The sequence below is a fragment of the Pipra filicauda genome, unplaced genomic scaffold (genome assembly GCF_003945595.2).
Source record: "Pipra filicauda isolate LSUMZ 115617 unplaced genomic scaffold, ASM394559v2 scaffold172_size1731463_pilon, whole genome shotgun sequence".
Taxonomy (NCBI): domain Eukaryota; kingdom Metazoa; phylum Chordata; class Aves; order Passeriformes; family Pipridae; genus Pipra; species Pipra filicauda.
The window spans coordinates 1,547,278-1,568,277 of NW_024104240.1; the positions used below are offsets into that span (position 1 = coordinate 1,547,278).

At 56.8% G+C, this 21,000-nt stretch overlaps 1 protein-coding gene across 4 annotated transcripts; it reads right to left on the reverse strand.

The window, feature by feature from the left end:
* Window positions 1-581: 581 nt before the first annotated feature.
* Window positions 582-18,341, reverse strand: STRIP1 (striatin interacting protein 1). 4 transcript variants are annotated; one of them, XM_027750622.2, is made up of 21 exons: window positions 18,077-18,208; window positions 16,317-16,386; window positions 15,996-16,070; window positions 14,195-14,329; window positions 11,364-11,484; window positions 10,545-10,613; window positions 9,859-9,965; window positions 9,376-9,503; window positions 8,224-8,406; window positions 6,847-7,064; window positions 6,546-6,611; window positions 6,052-6,115; window positions 5,446-5,517; window positions 5,049-5,123; window positions 4,824-4,921; window positions 4,354-4,480; window positions 4,159-4,259; window positions 3,865-3,931; window positions 3,108-3,212; window positions 2,023-2,227; window positions 582-878 (listed from the first exon to the last, which is right to left on the reverse strand). In XM_027750622.2, exons 1-21 carry the CDS (start codon window positions 18,206-18,208, stop codon window positions 631-633), a joined length of 2,466 nt encoding a protein of 821 aa, XP_027606423.2. In that variant the 3' UTR covers window positions 582-630. The 4 variants fall into 4 exon arrangements, with proteins under 4 accessions (XP_027606423.2, XP_027606425.2, XP_039235642.1 ...); XM_027750624.2 differs by lacking the exon at window positions 18,077-18,208 and adding an exon at window positions 18,246-18,341 and having other exon boundaries at window positions 631-878; XM_039379708.1 differs by lacking the exon at window positions 18,077-18,208 and adding an exon at window positions 16,563-16,682 and having other exon boundaries at window positions 631-878.
* Window positions 18,342-21,000: the final 2,659 nt, after the last annotated feature.

Genomic DNA, 21,000 nt, shown 5'->3' on the forward strand with positions numbered 1-21,000 from the left:
AACATTAAACCTTCTGGGGACAGGTCAGGACCCCCGTGGGACGTGAGAGGTGACGGGGACAAGGGCAGATGAGAACCCCCCTCCCAGCTCGGGGTGGGGACACAGACAGAGCCTGGGCACACTCAGGGCAGAGATATCACCAAATATATATAATTTATATACAGCTCACCCCCCCTGGCCCCCCAGAGCCCCCCAGGAGGGGCTGGGCAGGGCCAGCCTCTCGCCCCACGCGAGGGACCCCCTCCCACACTGCCCCCCTGTTTGGGCTGCAGAGGGCACCGGGAGGGAGGTGGCCCTGAAAGCAACCTCAGGGGTGGGCACGGCCCAAGGGGGGTCAATCTGCCCGGGGGGGCACATCCCTGCCCAGGGATGGGCAGATCCCAGGGGGGCACTGCCCTTGGGGTGGGGGGGATCTACCCCAGGGTGGGCACAGACCCCCTCACCCGACGGGAACCCCCCGGGGCACCAGAGCCCCCCACCCTCAGCTGCGGGACGAGCCTGGAACGGGGCAGAGGGGCAGGATGGCACCTCGGCAAGGACCCCCCAGCCCCACCCTCTTCCCAACCCCCCCAGGTCTCCAGACACACCCCCAGCCCCACTCCCTGCCCCCGCCCCGCGCCCATGTCCCCGTCACTGCAGCAGCTCCTCCCAGGAGATGGGCCTGGAGAAGACCTCCCTCTCCAGCCACAGGTCGTAGTTGACCTGGAAGTCCTCGGGCAGCTCCACGCGCTGGCCCAGCACGCTCTGCAGGCAGTTGTCCACGGGCACGAACTCGGGGTTGCCGTGGGCGCGGTCGTAGCGCCGCGCGTTGAAGCGCTCGATGCTGGCACGGAGGGCACATTCCTCCGCCTGGAAGTCCCAGGGGCGGGCATCCAGGTCTGCCAGGAGAGAGAAAAGAGCTCAGGGAGGAGCCCAAAGCCCCCGGGAAAGGAAAGGGGGCTGTGGGTCCCCACCAGGGCAGACACGGCAGCTCCACCGCATCAACAACAGGAGACGCTGTTGGTTTGGACCCCTCGGGCCAAAAACAGTCCCAAAATAATGGGATGTCACCTCAGCCCAGCTCCTAAACCCTGATGGGGAGGGCACTGAACCTGCTGTTCCAGCCTGATTTAGGGCAAAACCCAAGCTGTTCAGCCAAAGGGAGTCCCAAGATCTGGCACAGCCCTGAGCCCTGCAAAGCCTCCACCTGGAATCCCTCCTGCATCCCAGACCTCTGGATTGGGTCTGGCTCAGCTGGACTGGGTTTGGCTCAGCTGGACTGGGCCTGACTGAGCTGGGAAGGGCTAGGGAGGGCTGGGAAAGAGCTGGGAAGGGCCAGGAAAATGCTGGGGAAGAGCTGGGAAGGGCTGGGAAGAACCGGGAAAGGCTGGGAAAGGCTGGGAAGGGCTGGGAAGGGCTGGGAAGGGCTGGGAAGAACTGGGAAAGGCTGGGAAAGGCTGGGAAGAGCAGCTTTGTGGGCACCCAGTCAAGGTCAACTGGTCAAGGTCAACTGGTGAAGGTCGCCCCACCCCATGCGCACGAGCCCCGGAGCAGCCCCTGCAGTGGGAATGCCGCGGGAATGCCGTGGGAACACCAAGGGAACGCCGCAGGAACGCCGCGGGAATGCCATCGGAATGCCGTGGGAATGCCGTGGGAATGCCACGGGAAAGCCGCGGGAATGCCGCGGGAACGCCGTGGGAATGCCACGGGAATGCCATGGGAACGCCGTGGGAATGCCGTGGGAATGCCACGGGAAAGCCGCGGGAATGCCATGGGAATGCCGTGGGAATGCCATGGGAACGCCGCGGGAATGCCATGGGAATGCCGTGGGAATGCCGTGGGAATGCCGCGGGAACGCCATGGGAATGCCGTGGGAATGCCGCGGAAATGCCATGGGAACGCCGCGGGAACGCTGCGGGAACACCATGGGAATGCCGTGGGAACGCCGCGGGAATGCCGTGGGAACGCCGCGGGAATGCCATGGGAATGCTGCGGGAATGCCATGGGAATGCCATGGGAATGCCGCGGGCGGGCGGGAGGTACCGTTGCCGTAGGCCCAGTCGTCGTTGAGGCGGTGCCGAACCTTCTGGTAGATGGCCGACATGGTCTTCATGTTGCTCTTCCTCCACTGGCGCCCCAGGTACTTGGTCTGCACCTTGAGCAGCTTGAGCACGTAGAGCTGCAGCATGGCCTGCTTCACCTTCAGGGCCCGCTTCAGGATCGGCGCCGACTTGAACACCACCAGCATCTGCGGGGACACGGGGGACAGGGACAGGGGGACAGGGACGGGGGGACAGGGATGGGGGGACAGGGATGGGGGGACGGGGGGACAGGGACGGGGGGACAGGGACAAGGGATGGGGGGGACCGGGACGGGGGGAAGGGATGGGGGGACCGGGATGGGGGGGAAGGGATGGGGGGAAGGGACGGGGGGGGACAGGGACGGGGGGAGGGATGGGGGGGCCAGGGCGGGGGACAGGGCCAGGGGGCAGGGACGGGGGGACCCGGGGGGGACCGGGGACGGGGGGGACCGGGACCGGGGGACAGGACGGGGGGGGGAGGACATGGGGGACAGGGCCGGGGGGAGCGGATGGGGGGGACAGGGACGGGGACGGGGGGGGCCAGGGATGGGGGGGACAGGGAACGGGGGGGACCGGGATGGGGGGCAGGGACGGGGGGACAGGACAGGGGGCAGGGACAGGGGGGGATAGGGACAGGGGGGATAGGGACAGGGGGACAGGGATGGGGGGACAGGGATGGGGAGACAGGGATGGGGTGGGACAGGGATAGGGTGGGGTGGGATGGGGTGGGACAGGGATGGGTGGGACAGGGATAGGGTGGGACAGGGAGGAGTGGGACAGGGACGGGTGGGACAGGGGTGGTGTGGGATGGGGTGGGACAGGGATAGGGTGGGGTGGGTGGGACAGGGATGGGTAGGATGGGTGGGACAGGGATGGGTAGGATGGGATGGCATGGGATAGGATGGGGTCCTGTGTCAACACCCTCCCCCCTCACTCGCTTCTCCCTCCCCACCAAGGGCTGGGTTGCCACAGGGTGTTCCCACAGCCCAGGCCCTCAGTGAGATCCCAGTCCAGCCAGGCTGAGCTCCAGAACATTCCCAGCCCTCACCATGGTGCGGGAATGCTTCCACTTGGTCAGTTTGTTCAGGATGCGCAGCAGGTTGATGCAGGAGAAGAGGTTCCTCCAGCAGAACTGGTTGTTGTCTCCGGCCTCCTGCAGGGAGGATGGGCAGGGTCAGGCAAGGGAAGGGAGCAGGGATGGGGAGAGGCTGGGCTGGGCTTGTCCAAAGAGTATGCAGGCATGGAATCACCCAGTCACGGAATTGGTAAGGTTGGAAAAGCCCTCCCAGATACCAAGTCCAACCATCCCCCAGCACTGCCAAGGCCACCACTGACCATGTCCCCAAGTGCCACATCCACAGATTTTTGGACACCTCCAGGAATGGGGACTCCACCTGGGCAGCCCCTTCCAAGGCCTGATCACCCTTGTTCCCTGGGAGCGGAGCCTGACCCCCCCCCGCCAGCTCCCCCCTCCTGTCAGGGAGTTGCAGAGCCAGAAGGTCCCCCCTGAGCCTCCTTTTCTCCAGGATGAGCCCCCCCAGCTCCCTCAGTTCTCCTGCTGCTCCAGCCCCTTCCCAGCTCCCTCAGTTCTCCTGCTGCTCCAGACCCTTCCCCAGCTGTTCCATTCCCTGGACATGCTCCAGCCCCTCAATATCCTTCTTGTCCTGAGGGGCCCAGAAGTGACCCCAGCATAGATGTGCTGTACTCCCCAGAAGCCCCAGGAGCATGGAGAGGGTGCCAGGGCTGGGTGGGGGAGCCCCCCTTTCCCCCGGGGAGCCCCCCAGGACTGGCACAGCCGGACTCACCAGGCTCTCGGCCGTCAGCTCCGGCAGCTCGTGCACCACACAGTAGGGATAGTCCAGCACAGAGATGCTGCAGGAAGGAGAGGGGGGTTGTGCTGATCCCCCACAGCCCCCACTGATCCCTCCCACACCCCCCTGGCCTGGGGGGCAATGCAGACCCCACCTCCCACCCACTGGAGACTGTCCGTGGTGGGCACTTCCCACCGTGCCTGTGCCCAGGGAGGGGCTCCAGAGGGGAGAGGAAGCAGGGCCCCCTCCCCACAGCCCAGAGGGATGCAGGGGAGCAGCTCCCCCCACCTGTTCTTGGCAGTGATGTAGGACATGATGTTCTGGTTGAAGAACTTAAGGATGAGCGGGATGCAGTTGGCAAAGACCAGGTGCTGGGCCATGTACTCGAACTGGGGAGGGGAAAAGCAGGTGAATGGGGACCAGGGGGGTCCTGCCCGTGCCCAAATCCCCCCCGGGGGGTGGGAGGACCCCAGACCACCTCACCTGGTAGATGTGGTTGAGCTTGAAGTGCTTGAGCAGGAGCAGCAGCACGGCAGAGATGGCCTTGACGATGATCTCCTTGTGCCGGTTGACGTCCACGCCCAGCTTCATGCTCTGCAGCACCGTGGTCCTGGGGGCACGGGGGGGGCACTGCAGGAACTGCTTCTCGGGAGGGGGGGAGGGGCTGGGAGGGAATTCCCTGAGAAGCTGTGGCTGCCCCGTCCCTGGAAGTGTCCAAGGCCAGGTTGGATGGGGCTTGAAGCAGCCTGGGATAGTGGAAGGTGGCCCTGCCTGTGGGGTGGAATGGGCTTTAAGGTCCCTTCCCACCAAAACCATTCCATGATTCCATGCTCCTGCAGCAGGGCAGGGTCACATCACCCAGGGAGTCCCAACCCAAACTCTTCCTGGTTTCTCCTGTCCCCTTCTCCCTTCCCTATCCACCCCATCCCAGCCCTCTGCTCCGGGGCACTCACGGCATCTCCTCCGGCAGCACGTCTGCCAGGATGTTGATGGAGTCTGTCTTGGCTTTGGAGGTGGGGGCTGCAGCCAGGAGGATCTTCAGGAGAGCAATCTGGGGAGCAGGGAGAGATGGAGAGGGGATGGGGGCAGGGGGCAGGAATAGGGATATAAACCTGGGAGGCACCACTGGAAAGGGACGGGGGCACTGATCCCAGAGGATCCCAGTACTCCCAGCTCACCATGTACTGGGGCAGGCTGGGCAGCAGGCCCTGGTACAGGATCTCAGCAGGGACTTGTTCCACTTCCTCTTCCCCCTGGGGTCAGAAGAGACCAGAAAACCTCCACCAGTGCCCTGGTCCTGGGATATGATCCCAAGGGCTGGAGACCCTCAGCCCAGAGAAACCCCTCCCCAGCAGAGCAAACATCCCATCCCACCCCATCCCACCCCATCCCACCCCATCCCATCCCATCCCACCCCATCCCATCCCATCCCATCCCATCCCACCCCATCCCACCCCATCCCACCCCATCCCATCCCATCCCACCCCATCCCATCCCATCCCATCCCATCCCACCCCATCCCACCCCATCCCACCCCATCCCATCCCATCCCACCCCATCCCATCCCACACTCACTCCAGACAGTGGGGAGCGCAGGAATTCATCTTCCATGTGCACCTGGACCTCGGCAATGGACGTGTACTTGTGCTGCAGGGGGACAGGGGGGTCAGCACAGCCCCCCCAGCTCCCACCATCCCATAATACCCCTCCTGGATCCCTGTCCCAAGGGTGGCCCATGTTCATGGGCGGGGTGGGAGCTGCTGGACTCAGCTACGGACAATCCCAGGAGCAAAGGAAGACAAGAAGGGATAAAGCCCCTAAGAAAGGGATAAAACCCCTCAGAAAGGGATAAAGCTCCCCAAGGAAGGATGAAGCCCCTAAGGAAGGGATGAAGCCCCCTAAGGAAGGGATGAAGCCCCTCAAAAAAAGGATAAAGCCCCTATGGAAGTGAAGAAGCCCCCTAAGGAAGGGATGAAGCCCCGCTGGATGGGAAGAAGAAAGGGATGCAGCCCCTAAGGAAGGGGCTTGGACAGCCTGGGAGAGCAGGGATGGGATGAGAACTTCAGGCTGCTCCCACCACAGGGCTGAGGAAGGGGGAGGTGGCTCAGGAAAACCCTCTCCTGAGCTGTGCTGGGAGGAGGGGCTGGGGAAGGGACTGCAGGAGTTCCTGGATGGACTCACCAGCTTCAGGGTGCGGATGCTCTCGTGGATGGGCCGGGGCAGACCCACCACCGTGTTGGTGTCACTGCGGGAGGGACAGAGCCAGGCTGGGAGCAGAGCTGGGCACCCGGGGCAGGGGAAGGGACCCCCAGGGGTGGGGAAGGGACTCCCAGGGGTGGGGACCCCCAGGGGTGGGGAAGGGACTCCCAGGGGTGGGACAGGAACCCCCAGGGGTGGGACAGGAACCCCCAGGGGTGGGACAGGGACCTCTGAGGGGTGGGGAAGGGACCCTTCAGGAGTGGGGAAGGACCCCCCAGGAGTGGGGAAGGGACCCCCAGGGGTGGAACAGGGACCCCCAGGGGTGGGGAAGGGATCATGAGCCAGCGACCCCAGGACTTTTCTGCTGCTACATGGAGGCAAGAGCAGCCCCAGAACTGACCTCTCCCCCAGCCCCCCCAAACTGGCCTCTCCCCAAGCCCCTCAAACTGACCCCCCCCGGCTGGTCCTGGCCCCACCTGCCCAAGGTGTATCCGATGAATTTGCTCCTGCTGGACTCCAGGAACATCTCAATGTCCTTCTCCCTGCAGCCAAGGGGGAAGGTAAGAGTCACATCTTCCCATCCCTCTTGGAATGTCACAGCTCCAGCCCCAGGGAAAAGCCTGACAAAGGGATGATGCCCAGCCCATCCCCCCAAAAAACAGCCACCCGAGTGACCACCCCGCCCCCAACCCCTTCCTCCATCCCTACTGAGATTCCCAACATCCAGCCTCTTTTCCCGACCCCGTTCCAGCCCTGCCCGGCTCCCCCCGGACTCACCGGACCTTGGGGGCCCAGGGCAGCCCCTTGGGGCAGGTGATGCGCTCGCTGGGGGGGTGCTGGGTGGGGGGGGGCATCACTTCATCCCTCTCCAGGGGGAAGGTCTCCCCCTCCAGGCTGTTGTCGTCGTCGTTCTCCTCCTCCTCCTCGCGGGAGTCGTCGGCTTTGTAGGGATCGCGCTCGTTGAAGGCGTCCAGGTTGTCCTGCTTGATGAGGGCCTGGGGGGGGCAGAGCATCCAGGGAATGGGCCTGCTCCAAGGGCAGTGCCCAGCCCCTGGAAGAGATCTCGGTCATGTCACCATGCCCTCGATGATGTCACCATGCCCTCAATGATGTCACCATGCCCTCGATGATGTCACCATGCCCTCAATGACATCACCATCCCCTCACTGATGTCACCATCCCCTCGATGACATCACCATCCCCTAACTGATGTCACCATGCCCTCGGTGATGTCACCATGCCCTCATTGATGTCACCATCCCCTCGATGATGTCACCATGCCCTCGATGATGTCACCATGCCCTCATTGATGTCACCATCCCCTCGATGATGTCACCATCCCCTCGATGATGTCACCATGCCCTCAGTGATGTCACCGTGCCCTCATTGATGTCACCGTGCCCTCAGTGATGTCACCATGCCCTCAGTGATGTCACCATGCCCTCGATGATGTCACCATGCCCTCAGTGATGTCACCGTGCCCTCATTGATGTCACCGTGCCCTCACTGATGTCACCATCCCCTCGATGATGTCACCATGCCCTCAGTGATGTCACCATGCACTCACTAATGTCACCATGCCCTCGATGATGTCACCATTACCTCGCTGATGTCACCATGCCCTTGAGGATGTCACCATGCCTCCCTGATGTCACCACACCCTGACTGATGTTACCGTACCCCCATTGCTGTCACTGTCCCCTCATTGGTGTCACCACGCCCATGCTGCTGTCCCTGTCCCCTGTTGTTGTCACCCCCCCGCAGTCCCTGCCCCCATTGCTGTCACCCCCCCGCTGTCCCTGCCCCCATTGCTGTCACCCCCCGCTGTCCCTGCCCCCGTTGCTGTCACCCCCCTGCTGTCCCTGCCCCTGTTGCTGTCACCCCCCTGCTGTCCCTGCCCCCGTTGCTGTCACCCCCCACTGTCCCTGTCCCCGTTGCTGTCACCCCCCGCTGTCCCTGCCCCCGTTGCTGTCACCCCCCCGCAGTCCCTGTCCCCCATTGCTGTCACCCCCCGCTGTCCCTGCCCCCGTTGCTGTCACCCCCCGCTGTCCCTGCCCCCGTTGCTGTCACCCCCCGCTGTCCCTGCCCCCGTTGCTGTCACCCCCCACTGTCCCTGCCCCCGTTGCTGTCACCCCCCACTGTCCCCGTCCCCACCTTGTGCTCCCTGCGGCCGCGTTTCTGCTGCTGCTCGATGAGGTCGGAGGCGGATGCCGGGGGCGATGCCGCCCTCATGTTCCGGATCACCTGGATACTGTCCTCCGGGAGCGGGGGCAGCCCCAGGATCTCCCTCTTCTCCGCCTTCATGCTCTGCAGCTCCTCAAAGCCCCCCAGGGTGCACTGCAAGGGACCCCCGGAGCTGAGCGTGGGGGCTCCCAGGGCAGCTCCCCCTGCCCTTCCCAAAACTGCTCTCCACAATCACAATCATGGAATCCTGGAGGTTGGAAAAGCCCTCCAAGGTCACCAAGTCCAACCTGTGACCGTAACCCCCTTGTCCCCCAGCCCAGAGCACTGAGTGCCACGGCCAGCCCTTCCTTGGACACCTCCAGGGGTGGGGACTCCAAACCTCCCTGGGCAGCCCCTTCCTGGGCAGCCCCTGCCAAGGTCTGACCACCCTTTCCAGGAAGAAATTCCTCCTGATGTCCAACCTGAGCCTCCCCTAGCACAGCCTGAGGCCGTTCCCTCTCCTCCTGTCCCTTGTTCCCTGGGAGCTCCCCCCTCCTGTCAGGGGGTTGCAGAGCCAGAAGGTCCCCCCTGAGCCTCCTTTTCTCCAGGTTGAGCCCCCCCAGCTCCCTGAGTTCTCCTGCTGCTCCAGCCCCTTCCCCAGCTCCCTCAGTTCTCCTAGTGCCCAGACCCTTTCCAGCTCCCTCAGTTCTCCTCCTGCTCCAGACCCTTCCCCAGTTCTGTTCCCTTCCCTGGACACGCTCCAGCCCCTCCATGTCCTTCCTGTCCTGGGAGGCCTAAATCCTTCTCCAGGGTGTAAAACAGGAGCTGCCTGCCCCTGTGCCCCCCTTGTCCTTGTGACAGGCAGGAGGGACAGGAGGGTGTCCAGGAATCCACAACTGGAGTGTCCAGAGCTTCCCCTTCCTGGATCCCATCAGGGATCTCACTTTGGGTCCATCCTCGATACCCAGCTCCAGATACCAACATCCAACACTTCTCTACGGGGGAAAGCCTGGGATTGGGTTTAATAAGGTGCAAACTGAACACCAGAAGAGGACGGAGCAATTACAGCCAGATCCAAGGGCAGAATTCCCTCCTGTGCCAAGCACCAAAGCACACATCCCATATCCCATGGCCTCTCCTCACCAGCACAGTCTTCCAGAGCAGGAGCAGCACCTTCTTCATGGGGAAATGCGGAGCATGGCCGCTGCAGAACTTGGTCACCATCCCAAAGAGCATCACGGAGAAGGGCTCGTTGTTGTACAGGGGGGCTCCTGCAACCACACAGCAGGATTATCCAGGAATTCCTCATCCCTGTTCTCATCCCCACCAGCTCAGAGACCCCCATCCCACCCCAGACAGATCCCTCTCCTCTCCAAGGCCTCAGACCCTCCATCATTTCTCACCTCTGCGTTCAGAGGAAACAACAGCCCCAGTGCCCCATGTTTTTCCTGGGAAGAGAGCACCCAGCAGCAGGAAAGGCTGGATGGCTCCTCCTGCTCACCCTTCCAAGCTGAGCAGAAACCAACCCAGTGCTGCCAGTCCCTGTGAACCAAGGCCTGGAGGCAAATCCCGTCCCGCTGACCCTCCCCAGGCCTGGCAGCTCCCCCCCGAGCTCCGGATCCTCACCCAGCTCCGCTCGGAATGTTTGCCTCATGCTCTTCCACTCGGGCTTGTCCCCCTCGGCCTCCTGGCGCACGGTCTCCACGATCAGGTACATGATGTTCAGCAGCACCCTGGAAAAAAAGGCTTGGGATGAGCTGGGATGAGTTTGGGAAGCACTGCTGGCACCCAGCATGCCGGGATGGAGATGCAGGAGGTGGGCTGGAGTTGCCTTGGTAATGTTTGTGCTCCTGCAGGTACATTTCTGGTCTCTAAACCAGGGAAAACAGCCCTGGATTGGCAGGATGAGGTGAATTGTGAATATTTTCAGGGAGTTTTGGGTTCTAAACCAGGAAAAATAGCCCTGGGTTTGCAGGAGGACGAGGTGGATGGTGGATGTTTGCAAGGATTTTGCTCCTCCTGGAATATGCTGGAATTGAACTGATTTTTTTCCAGCATTTTCAGCCCACACCAGATCCAGATTCCATGCCAGTGCTCAGGGAAAAGGTCTCTCCAAGTCCAAGCTGGAAAAAAATCTCCTTTCCCAAATTTTCCTGCTCTCACATCCCCGACCTGCCCCGTTCCTGCTGTGCTGAGCACGAGGGACACCCATGGATGCTCACGGAGCTCTGGCCCCCCAGGGCCTGTCCCAGCTCCCCAAAGCTCCTGGAAAAGCCTGGCCCCCCTGCAGCCCCACAGCTCCCATTCCATACCTCAGGTCCGTGCTGTCAGCCAGGGAAATGGCGGGTTTCCTCACGGCACTGGAACACGCCGCGCTGTTGCTGCGGGGGGAGAACAGCCCAGTGGGAATTCGGGGCAGTTTGGGGAATCTGGGACAATCTGGACTCTGCCACGGGCATCCCACGTGCCAGAGGCAACTCCGGGAGAGACGCCGCTGCCAGGAATTCCCTGCTCACAGGAGGAGGGACTTCGGGACTTAACCAATTATTATTATTATTATAGAAACACAACAGAAATTATATGTATGTAATATATATTACTGTTACATAAAAATATTATATAAATATAATATAAAAATATTATATCTATAATATAAAAATATATATTTATATATAAAAATATGCATATACTTTATATATATAAAATATATATTTCATATATATGTTATATATAAAATATATATAAATATATTTATATAAATATAAATTATTACATTATATATAATGCTATATAGTATTTTCTTATACAAATATATTTGTATATAATATATATTATATATTATATATAAATATTCTATATAATTACATATATTATATAATTATATATAATATATATTTTATATATAAATATATAATATATAATATATATTCTATATTTATATTATATAAATATAATATAAATATTTATATATTAATATAAATCCAATAACAATACTGGATTTATCAGGTCTAATCCTATGTTCCACACCCACCCAGAAGGCTGGGAATTGCTCTGGTGGATGCAGGACCCAGCTGAGGGCCCTGCCAGGCTGCTCCCGAGCCATTCCCAGGGTGCTTTCCCGCGGCACTCACTCGATCTCCATGTTGAGCAGCTCCACCAGGGCGTTGAAGGTCCCCACCTCCAGCAGCAGGAAGATGTTGTACCTCATCCAGGTCTGCACCTCGGCCTCGGAGCTGCACTCCCCGAAGGTCCCTGCGAGGAGAGCCCGCTGAGCCAGAGCCAGGAGGGGGAGGGAAGGTGGGAGCACAGCATGGAACTGCCCCACGGGAACAGTGGGGGAAAGGTGGGAGCACAGGATGGAACTGCCCCATGGGAACAGTGGGGGAAAGGTGGGAGCACAGCATGGAACTGCCCCATGGGAACAGTGGGGGAAAGGTGGGAGCACAGCACGGAATTGCCCCCACGGGAACAGTGGGGGAAAGGTGGGAGCACAGCATGGAACTGCCCCACGGGAACAGTGGGGGAAAGGTGGGAGCACAGCATGGAACTGCCCCATGGGAACAGTGGGGGAAAGGTGGGAACACAGGATGGAACTGCCCCACGGGAACAGTGGGGGAAAGGTGGGAGCACAGCATGGAACTGCCCCATGGGAACAGGTGGAGGAAAGGTGGGAAGCACAGCATGGAACTGCCCCATGGGAACAGTGGGGGAAAGGTGGGAGCACAGCATGGAACTGCCCCACGGGAACAGGTGGAGGGAAGGTGGGAGCACAGCATGGAACTGCCCCACGGGAACAGTGGGGGAAAGGTGGGAAGCACGGGATGGAGGGAAGGTGGGAAGCACGGGATGGAGGGAAGGTGGGAAGCATGGGATGGAGGGAAGGTGGGAAGCCCAGCGTGGAACTGCCCCACGGGAGCACAGCCCACAGGGACACGGGGCAGGTCTGGGACAAACTGCTCCAAAGGGGCTGGGCCCGGGAGGATCAGCTCGTCCCGGACATCCCGGGGGGTGAAACCCACAGGGAATGGAAATTACTTCAAATATGGTACATTAGAATGATTATTAATTGTTACACTAAATTAATATTGTACATTAATTGTATTACATACTGATATGTTATATAATATATAAGATGTAATATATAATATTATATATTACAACATATACTATATCACATAAAACATATATTATATAAACACATTAATTTTACAAACTATATATCATATATTATATATTTTATAATATGTTACATATATATAGATTATATAAATATATACTGTCAGAGTATATATAATATACTATATTTATCCATATATAATGTATATAACATATAATATATACAACATATAATTGTATATTTGTGCAATAATTATATAATACATATTTGTACATATCTAGTATAGCACATATATTACTATATATAGTAATAACATATATTATATATAATATATAGGAACACATAATATATACTACATATAACATAAAGTACACATAATTAATGTAGTTTATATATATATACACCTATATATTCTATAATTTTTATATATACATATTACATAACACATATAGTAATAACATATAATATATATCATATGCTATATATATATAACATACACTATTTAATTTATTAAATAATACATAATATAATCTATATTACATATATGTTGTATACTATATTATTATATGTAATATATGTTATATGAATATATAGCTTATAAAAATTACATATATGTATATGCATATATACTATATAAATTATATCTATATAGTATATAATAGTATAAGTAGCATATATATTATATATTATATAACTTATTATATAATTTATTATATAATTAGATTGTACAAGTTATATATAGTAATAACATCTATTATATATTATATGTAATATACAACATATATAATTTATTAAATAATATATAATATACTATATTATATATATTATATTATATATTTTATATATAATTGTACAATATATTATATATAATATATTATATTATATATGATATACGATATATAATATATATTATATATATTATACATCATACGATATATAATATATATAATATATATTATATACTATATGTATAATTATATAATATATATTATATATACAATAAATATATATTATATAATAAAATGTATCTAATATATTATAATATATATTAGATATATGATATATATATAATAATTATACAATATAATCTATATTACATATATGTTATATATTATATGTAACATATTATATGAATATATAGCTTTTATAAATTAGATTTGTGTATAAATTATATATATTATATATTTCCTTATATAACTGTATAACATTATATAATTTATATATAGTAACAATATCTATTATATACTATATATAATATACAACATACATAATTTATTACATAACACATAATCTATATTACATCTCTATATTACATGTAATATATTATATGTTATATAAAATATTACATCTGTATACTATATATAATATGTTATATAAAATATTACATCTCTATATTATATATTATATGTTATATAAAATATTATATCTCTATATTATATGTAATATATTTTGTTATATAAAATATTACATCTCTATATTATATGTAATATATTATGTTATATAAAATATTACATCTCTATATTATATATGTTATATATTATATATTATATAAAATATTACATCTCTATATTATATATTATATGTTATATATTATGTTATATAAAATATTACATCTCTATATTATAGGTAATATATTATATGTTATATAACATATTACATCTGTATACTCTATATAATATATGTTATATAAACACGTAGCTCACATAAACAAATTACTCCTATATTTCATCTATCTAATACATTTTACTGGAACTCCACGGACCAACCCCACAGATCCATGCTCCGAACCCACCCCTAACCCCTCCCCAGAACCCCCCCTGTCCCCCCCCCCGGCCGCGGTGTCACCTTGTGCCACGTAGAGGATGGCCCGAGCCACGCGCAGGCGCCGCTCCCGCGCCGTCACCTCCAGCCCGTCCAGCAGCCGCATGGCGTGGGTGCGGTGCTGGGCCCGCTCCAGCTCCGGCCAGCGCCGCTCCGGCACTGCGGGACACGGGCACGGGCTCAGGGACACGGCCCGGGGCTCCGGCACCACGGGAAACCGCGACACCCCCAGAACCACGGCCGGCATCGGGGCAGGGAATGGGATCCAGCACCACGGGAAACCCAAAACATCCCCAGAACCACGGCCGGCATCGGAGCAGGGAATGGGATCCAGCACCACGGGAAACCCAAAACATCCCCAGAACCACGGATCTGAGCAGGGAATGGGATCCAGCACCACGGGAAACCCAAAACATCCCCAGAACCACGGATCTGAGCAGGGAATGGGATCCAGCACCACGGGAAACCCAAAACATCCCCAGAACCACGGATCTGAGCAGGGAATGGGATCCAGCACCACGGGAAACCCGACACCCCCAGAACCACGGCCGGCATCGGAGCAGGGAATGGGATCCAGCACCACGGGAAACCCGACACCCCCAGAACCACGGATCTGAGCAGGGAATGGGATCCAGCACCACGGGAAACCCAAAACATCCCCAGAACCACGGATCTGAGCAGGGAATGGGATCCAGCACCACGGGACACTGCGACACCCCCAGAACCACGGCCGGCATCGGGGCAGGGAATGGGATCCAGCACCACGGGAAACCGCGACACCCCCAGAACCACGGATCTGAGCAGGGAATGGGATCCAGCACCACGGGAAACCGCGACACCCCCAGAACCACGGCCGGCATCGGAGCAGGGAATGGGATCCAGCACCGTGGGAGAGCCAACAGTGGGATGAGGGGATGGGACACACCCACGGACACGCCCAAGGGATCCAGCACCACAGGAAAACTGCAACAGTGGGATGAGGGAAGGGGACACACTCATGGACACTCATGGACACACCCAAGGGATCCAGCACCATGGGAAAGCACAGCAGTGGGATGAGAGGATGGGACATGCTCCAGGGATCCAGCACCACAGGAAAACCGCAACAGTGGGATTGGGGATGGGACACACCCACGGACACACCCAAGGGATCCAGCACCATGGGAAAGCACAGCAGTGGGATGAGGGAATGGGACACCCATGGACACACCCAAGGATCCAGCACCATGGGAAAGCACAGCAGTGGGATGAGGGAATGGGACACACTCATGGACACTCATGGACACACCCAAGGGATCCAGCACCATGGGAAAACTGCAACAGCTGGATGAGGGAATGGGACATGCTCCAGGGATCCAGCACCACAGGAACACGGTGCTGCTGGGAGCAATGGACACCCAGGGATGTGATGGACAGAGGGATTCTTCCACCTCCCAGATGAGTCACGGGCTCAGGGAATATCCACAGGGATCATCAGTCCAACTGCCCAGGATGCCCCAACAATCCCACCCTGTCCCTCAGAGCGTTGTCCAAACCCTCCCTGAGCTCTGGCAGCCTTGGGGCTGTGCCCATTCCCTGGGGAGCCTGGGCAGTGCCCAACCAGCCTCTGGGGGAAGAAGCTTTGCCTGAGATCCAACCTGAGCCTGCCCTGGCACAGCTCCAGCCATTCCCTGGGTGCTGTCCCTGCTCACCCAGAGCAGAATCGGAGCTGCCCATCCCAGGAAGCTGCAGATCCCAATGAGCTCTGCCCTCAGGCTCCTCTTCTCCAGGAAGAGAGATCCCTGTCCCTCCCCAGGGGGTGACAGATCCATGGAAAAGCTCTTACTGTGGATCCTGAAGTCCTCCTCGAAGCACTTTCGGTTGAGCAGGAATTCAGGCCCCTCTGTGTAGCTGTAAAGCTCTGCCAAGAGAGGGGAAGCTCCAAAAACCTGCAGAGCTGCAACTTGGGAACTGCACTTTTAGCCCAAAAACTCAAAATTCCCCAAAAACCCCACCCAACATAAGGCTGACAACATTCACTAAATGGATCCCTTCCCTTTTAACATCCATCAGGTTTTTAAGGATAATGATGGAGCTGAGAGAGCTCCTTTAATTGTCCCAGCAGAGGAAGTCACTGGTTAATTGATGTGTCCCAAGAATTCCTCACCTGACAGCTCTGCTGCCCATTTATCCGTGTCTGCATATTCAAACTCCAGGTCTGGAGACTCCGAATAGCCCTGAAAAAAAACGGGAAAATCAGTTCAATTCCAGCACGTCCCAGGAAAACCCCAAATCCCTGCAAACAGCCACAATTCACCTCGTCCTCCTGCAAAGCCAGGGCTGTTTTTCCTGGTTTAGGGACCAGGAATGTCCCTGCGGCAGCACGAACGTTACCGAGGCAACTCCAACCCACCTCCTGCGGCTCCATCCAGGATGTGCCGCAGGGACTGCCCGGCTGGAGCCACTGCAGCACCCCCAGAACACCCTCCAACACCCCCAAAACACTGGGGGAGCCCCCACAGCACAGCAAACACGGCAGGAGATGGGGAGGAAATTCTGTGGGATTAGGGGGCTCTCAGAGCTCCCACATTTCACACAGAATTGGAAAAATTTGGGCTATCCCCGCCCTCCCCCCCCCCCTCCCCCCGTGCCATCGCAGGGAGGAGGTGTCAGCAGGATTAGTGAGGATGGAACTGTTCCAAACACTTCGGAGAGGCGGGAAAACCACTCAGGAGAAGCTCTAGACACAAAATATCAGCTCCCTTTAGGGAGGGACCCACGGAATTTCAGGGAATCCATCCCTGAGTGGGGCAGAAGTCTGCTGAATTTCGGGGCACCCAGACCCACAGCAAAACCCTCCCAAATTTCGGGGCACCCACTCCTGAGGGAGGGGGCAGATCCACAGCAAAACCTCCTGAATTTTGGGGCATCCACCCCTGAGGGGGAAACAGATCCACAGCAGGATTTTGGGGCACCCACTCTGAGCGAGGGGCAGACCCAGAGCAGATCCCTCCCAAATCTGGGGGGCACCCAGCCCCACCCCAGCCCCCTCCCAAACCCTGGGACCCTGAGAGAGGGGCTGGCTCTGCACTGGGAGCTCCCCCCAGTCCATTCCAGGGCTGCCAGCCCCCATCCACGGGAGCAGGTGGCTCTGGGGCCATCACAGGAATGAAACACTCGCGAAAAGCCCCTTCGGCTCCACACCCTCCCCCTGCCCCCCCGGCTCAGGGGGGACACCCCGGGACCCCGCCGTGCCCTTGGGGGGTCGGGTCCCTCTTCCCGGAACCACCCCTGCTCTGAACATGGAAACGGGACCCCACAGCCCTCCGGGCCGGGAACACCGGGAGAGCCCCGGGCCGGGCCGGGAGAGCCCCGACTGGGGTCCTGGGGCCGAGCCAGCCCCGGGCTCCACCCCGGTCACACCGGCCCGGGGCTGGGGGAGGGAGGGATGGGCGGAATGGACGGGAACCGGCACCGACCCCGGGCTCCGGCTCCGCTGCCACCGCGGCTCGGGGGGAACCGGGACCGCCCCTGGGAATCGGTACCGGAGCCGGTTTCGGGACAACGGCCGGTCCGGGGCTGACCCGGAGGAAGGCGGGGCTGGAAACACCGCCCGGGCACGGGCACCGGCACCCACAGACAGCCGGCACCGCCAGGCACCGGACACACCGACAGCCGGCACCGCCAGGCACCGGGCACGGACACACCGGTACCCCGGGCACGGACACACCGGTACCCCGGGCACGGACACACCGGGTACTCCGGGCACGGACACACCGGTACCCCGGGCACGGACACACCGGTACCCCGGGCACGGACACACCGGCACCGCGGGCACCGACACCCCCTCAGCCACCGGCACGGCCGGGCAGGCCCCGCCGAGCCCCGGCGCGGCCCGCCCCGCACGGGCAGTGCCTCCCCGCTGACCTCGGAGTCCTTCCTGGGCGGCCGGGCCATGTCCCGGCCCCTGGCGGGCGCGGCCGCCCCGCCGCGGCCCCTGTTGTTGTTGTTGCCCGGTGCCGCTGCCGGGCCCGGCCCGGGGCCGCCGCCCGCCTCCATGGCGGCCGCTCCGCCGCCAGCTCTCGCGAGGACTCACCCCCTCCTCTCGCGGGAGCGGCAGCGACAGCCGGGGCAGCGCCGCCGCCATGTTGGGAGTGGCGCCGCGGGGCGCTCGGTGCGTCCGGTGGGTGCGATGGGGCTCCGCCGCCGCTCTCGCCGCCCCGCCGAGGCCGCCGCGTCACAGCCTGGCCCTGCCCGCCCCTGCTGGCCGCGGGCGGCGCGGCGACCGGGGCAAACGGGGCTCCGCCCCCGCGCCACCATACTGAGTGTGGCGCGGCACTGGGCGCCGCCATGTTGGGAGCGGCACTTCCGCCCCACGTGCCCCCGGCCACTGGAGGCCGCCATGTTGGGAGGGGCGGGGGGGGCAGATCCCAAATTTACGGGCCTGGAACGAGGGAATTCTCAAATCAAAGAGCTTGGGGGGCTCAGACCCCAAAGAGGGGGCGCCTGGCAGTGCTCAGAGGGGACCCAGATGGTGTCTAAAGCCCAAGTGAAAGTGCCCAGAGGGGGTGAGACCCCAAAATTCCACGGTTCTAAGGGCGCTCAGGGAATTCTGTTGGGGACCCAAAATCCATCTGGAGGTGGCCAAAGGCGGGTCTCATTCCCTACTCAGACACAGCTCAGGGTCCCCCCACGACACCAAATAAACCTTCCGGAACCACGAGTGCTCGGCTTTTCCTAATAGTTTAATTAGATTTAATGATTTATTGCTCATCTGCGAGGATTAATATTGCATTCATTAAAAATCATTCATATACAAAATAAACCTCTCCCTGCTGCTGCCCCCAGGCCCCCCCTGCCATGGCTTGTCCAGACACGGAGCCCTTGCGCCCCAAAAGGGTGGGAAAAGGGGGGGCCAGGATTCCCAAATGGGGGAGAATCCTGGCTCCTGGGAAAGGGGGGATGCTCCTGCTCCCAGTCCATCATCACAGACGCCGTCCCGGCTCGCTGAGCCCTCCCAGTGAGGTTTGGGGGGGGGTGGAGGGGAATGTGATCCCCAAAATCTACAGGGAAGGCAAGGCGGGTGATCCCCAAAATCTGTGGAGCGACTCAGCAACATTCCAGGAGGAAACCAGGCAGGGTGGGAAGGGGATGAGAGGGGGGTGATCCACCAGCACCTCTCCCACCCCCCTCCTGTCCCCCACAGCCCCGCAAATTCCCAGGGGGATCCCGGGGCTGGGGGAAGGAGCAGCTCCAATCCCGGGTTCCGCAGCATCTCCATGATCCCTGTACCGGGAGATGCCGGAATTGGGGCTGTTCCCGCCCTCCCCAGCACTGGGGCAAGGACAGAGGTGGTTTGGGGAGGAGAAACAGAGCCAAGAGAAACCTCCCGGGCTTGGAAGGAGCGTCTCCCACCCCCAGGAAAAGCTGCGGGAATGGGGAAGGGAAATGTCAGCGGGGGTGGGGTGAGGGAGGGGCTGGAAAACACACGGGAAAGGGACTGGAAAACACTTGGGAAAGAGGCTGGAAAACAGCTAGGGGAGAGCTGGGAGGGCCGGGACAGGGAGCAGAGGGCCCAGGGTGTGGGGAAGGCTCATCTCTGCATCCAGCTGGAAAAAAAATTAGGGAAATACCCCCCAAAAAAACCCCAGGCCCCCTGAACACCCCCCCCCCCCTCACCCGGTGCTTCCCATTGGGAGACAGGAAAGCAGCCACATCCTGGGAAACATCCCTCAGACATCCCCTTGGAACATCCCCACTCTTGAAAACAGCTCTGGAAGGACTGAGAAGGAAAAGAGGAAGAAAAAAAACAACTAAACAAAGAAAAAAATGGTTTAAAACTCAATTAAGGTGCAGTTTGGCTAAAAAAAAAAACCACAAAAAAAAAAACCTGGGAGAGATGAGGATAATGCTGGGAAAAGCGACCCCCATCCGGATTCAAGATTAGCACCCTGAAAAAACTCCCCCCCAGGCCCAGGTGGCCACTAAAGCCGGGTCAGTGGCCACCAAAGCCGGGCCACGTCGGCACAGGGGCCTGGGGACCCCCCACCCCATTCCAGGCGTCCTGCAGGCTCCGCTCTGCTCCCGGGAAGCGCCCGGAGCAGGGATCTAGCAGCTAAAACTGGGCTCTTTAAGGCAATTTAGAAGTTGCAGAAATTCCACACAAAGAAAGAAAAGAGAAGAGAAGGAAAACGGAGCATCTCCGGATCCGCAGGGAGACCAGGGTGGGAAAAAACACCAAAGGAAAGCAAAACAAACCCATTGCTGCGGGAATGAAGTGCCCTGGGAACAGCAGGAAAGGGAAAACCTCTCCCAAAGCCAGGGCTGGGAATCACAGGCTTCAGCACATGGAAGCAAGAAGCAAATGCCAGGTTTGTCTGGTCAGGTCAGACTGAGATGTGATGGTGGGAAAGGGGGAGGAAAAGAAATCCTGGCCTTGAAACCACAGAGAAATGTAAAAACAGGAAAAATGGCTTCGGGGGAAGGGGGGGAAAGGAACAATAAAAAAAAAGGTAAACCAAAATAAAAATGATTTTTAAAAATAATCTCTCGAATGTTGCCTTGTGTGGTCTGGTCCTTCTGGGAATGGTCCATCAGTATCTAGGAGAGAAGGGGCACAGTGAGGGCTGGAACACAGATCCTGGGAGCTGAGGCTGTGCCAGCACCAGGGGATCCCAAATCATGGAATTCCAGACTGGTTTGGGTGGGGAGGGACCTTAAAGCTCATCCCATCCCACCCCTGCCACGGGTAGGGACACCTTCCACTATCCCAGGTTGCTCCAGCGTGGCCTTGGACGCTTCCAGGCATGGGGCAGCCACAGCTTCTCTGGGAATTCCATCCCAGCCCCACA

Excerpts from the sequence above, each read along its gene's own strand:
- STRIP1 (XM_027750622.2), bottom strand. The coding sequence starts at position 18,208 with ATGGAGGCGGGCGGCGGCCCCGGGCCGGGCCCGGCAGCGGCACCGGGC. Across the intron at positions 6,116-6,545 it reads ATCGGATACACCTTGGGCAG|TGACACCAACACGGTGGTGG; the intron begins GTGGGGCCAGGA and ends TCCCTCCCGCAG. Across the intron at positions 3,932-4,158 it reads TACATCACTGCCAAGAACAG|CATCTCTGTGCTGGACTATC; the intron begins GTGGGGGGAGCT and ends TCCTTCCTGCAG.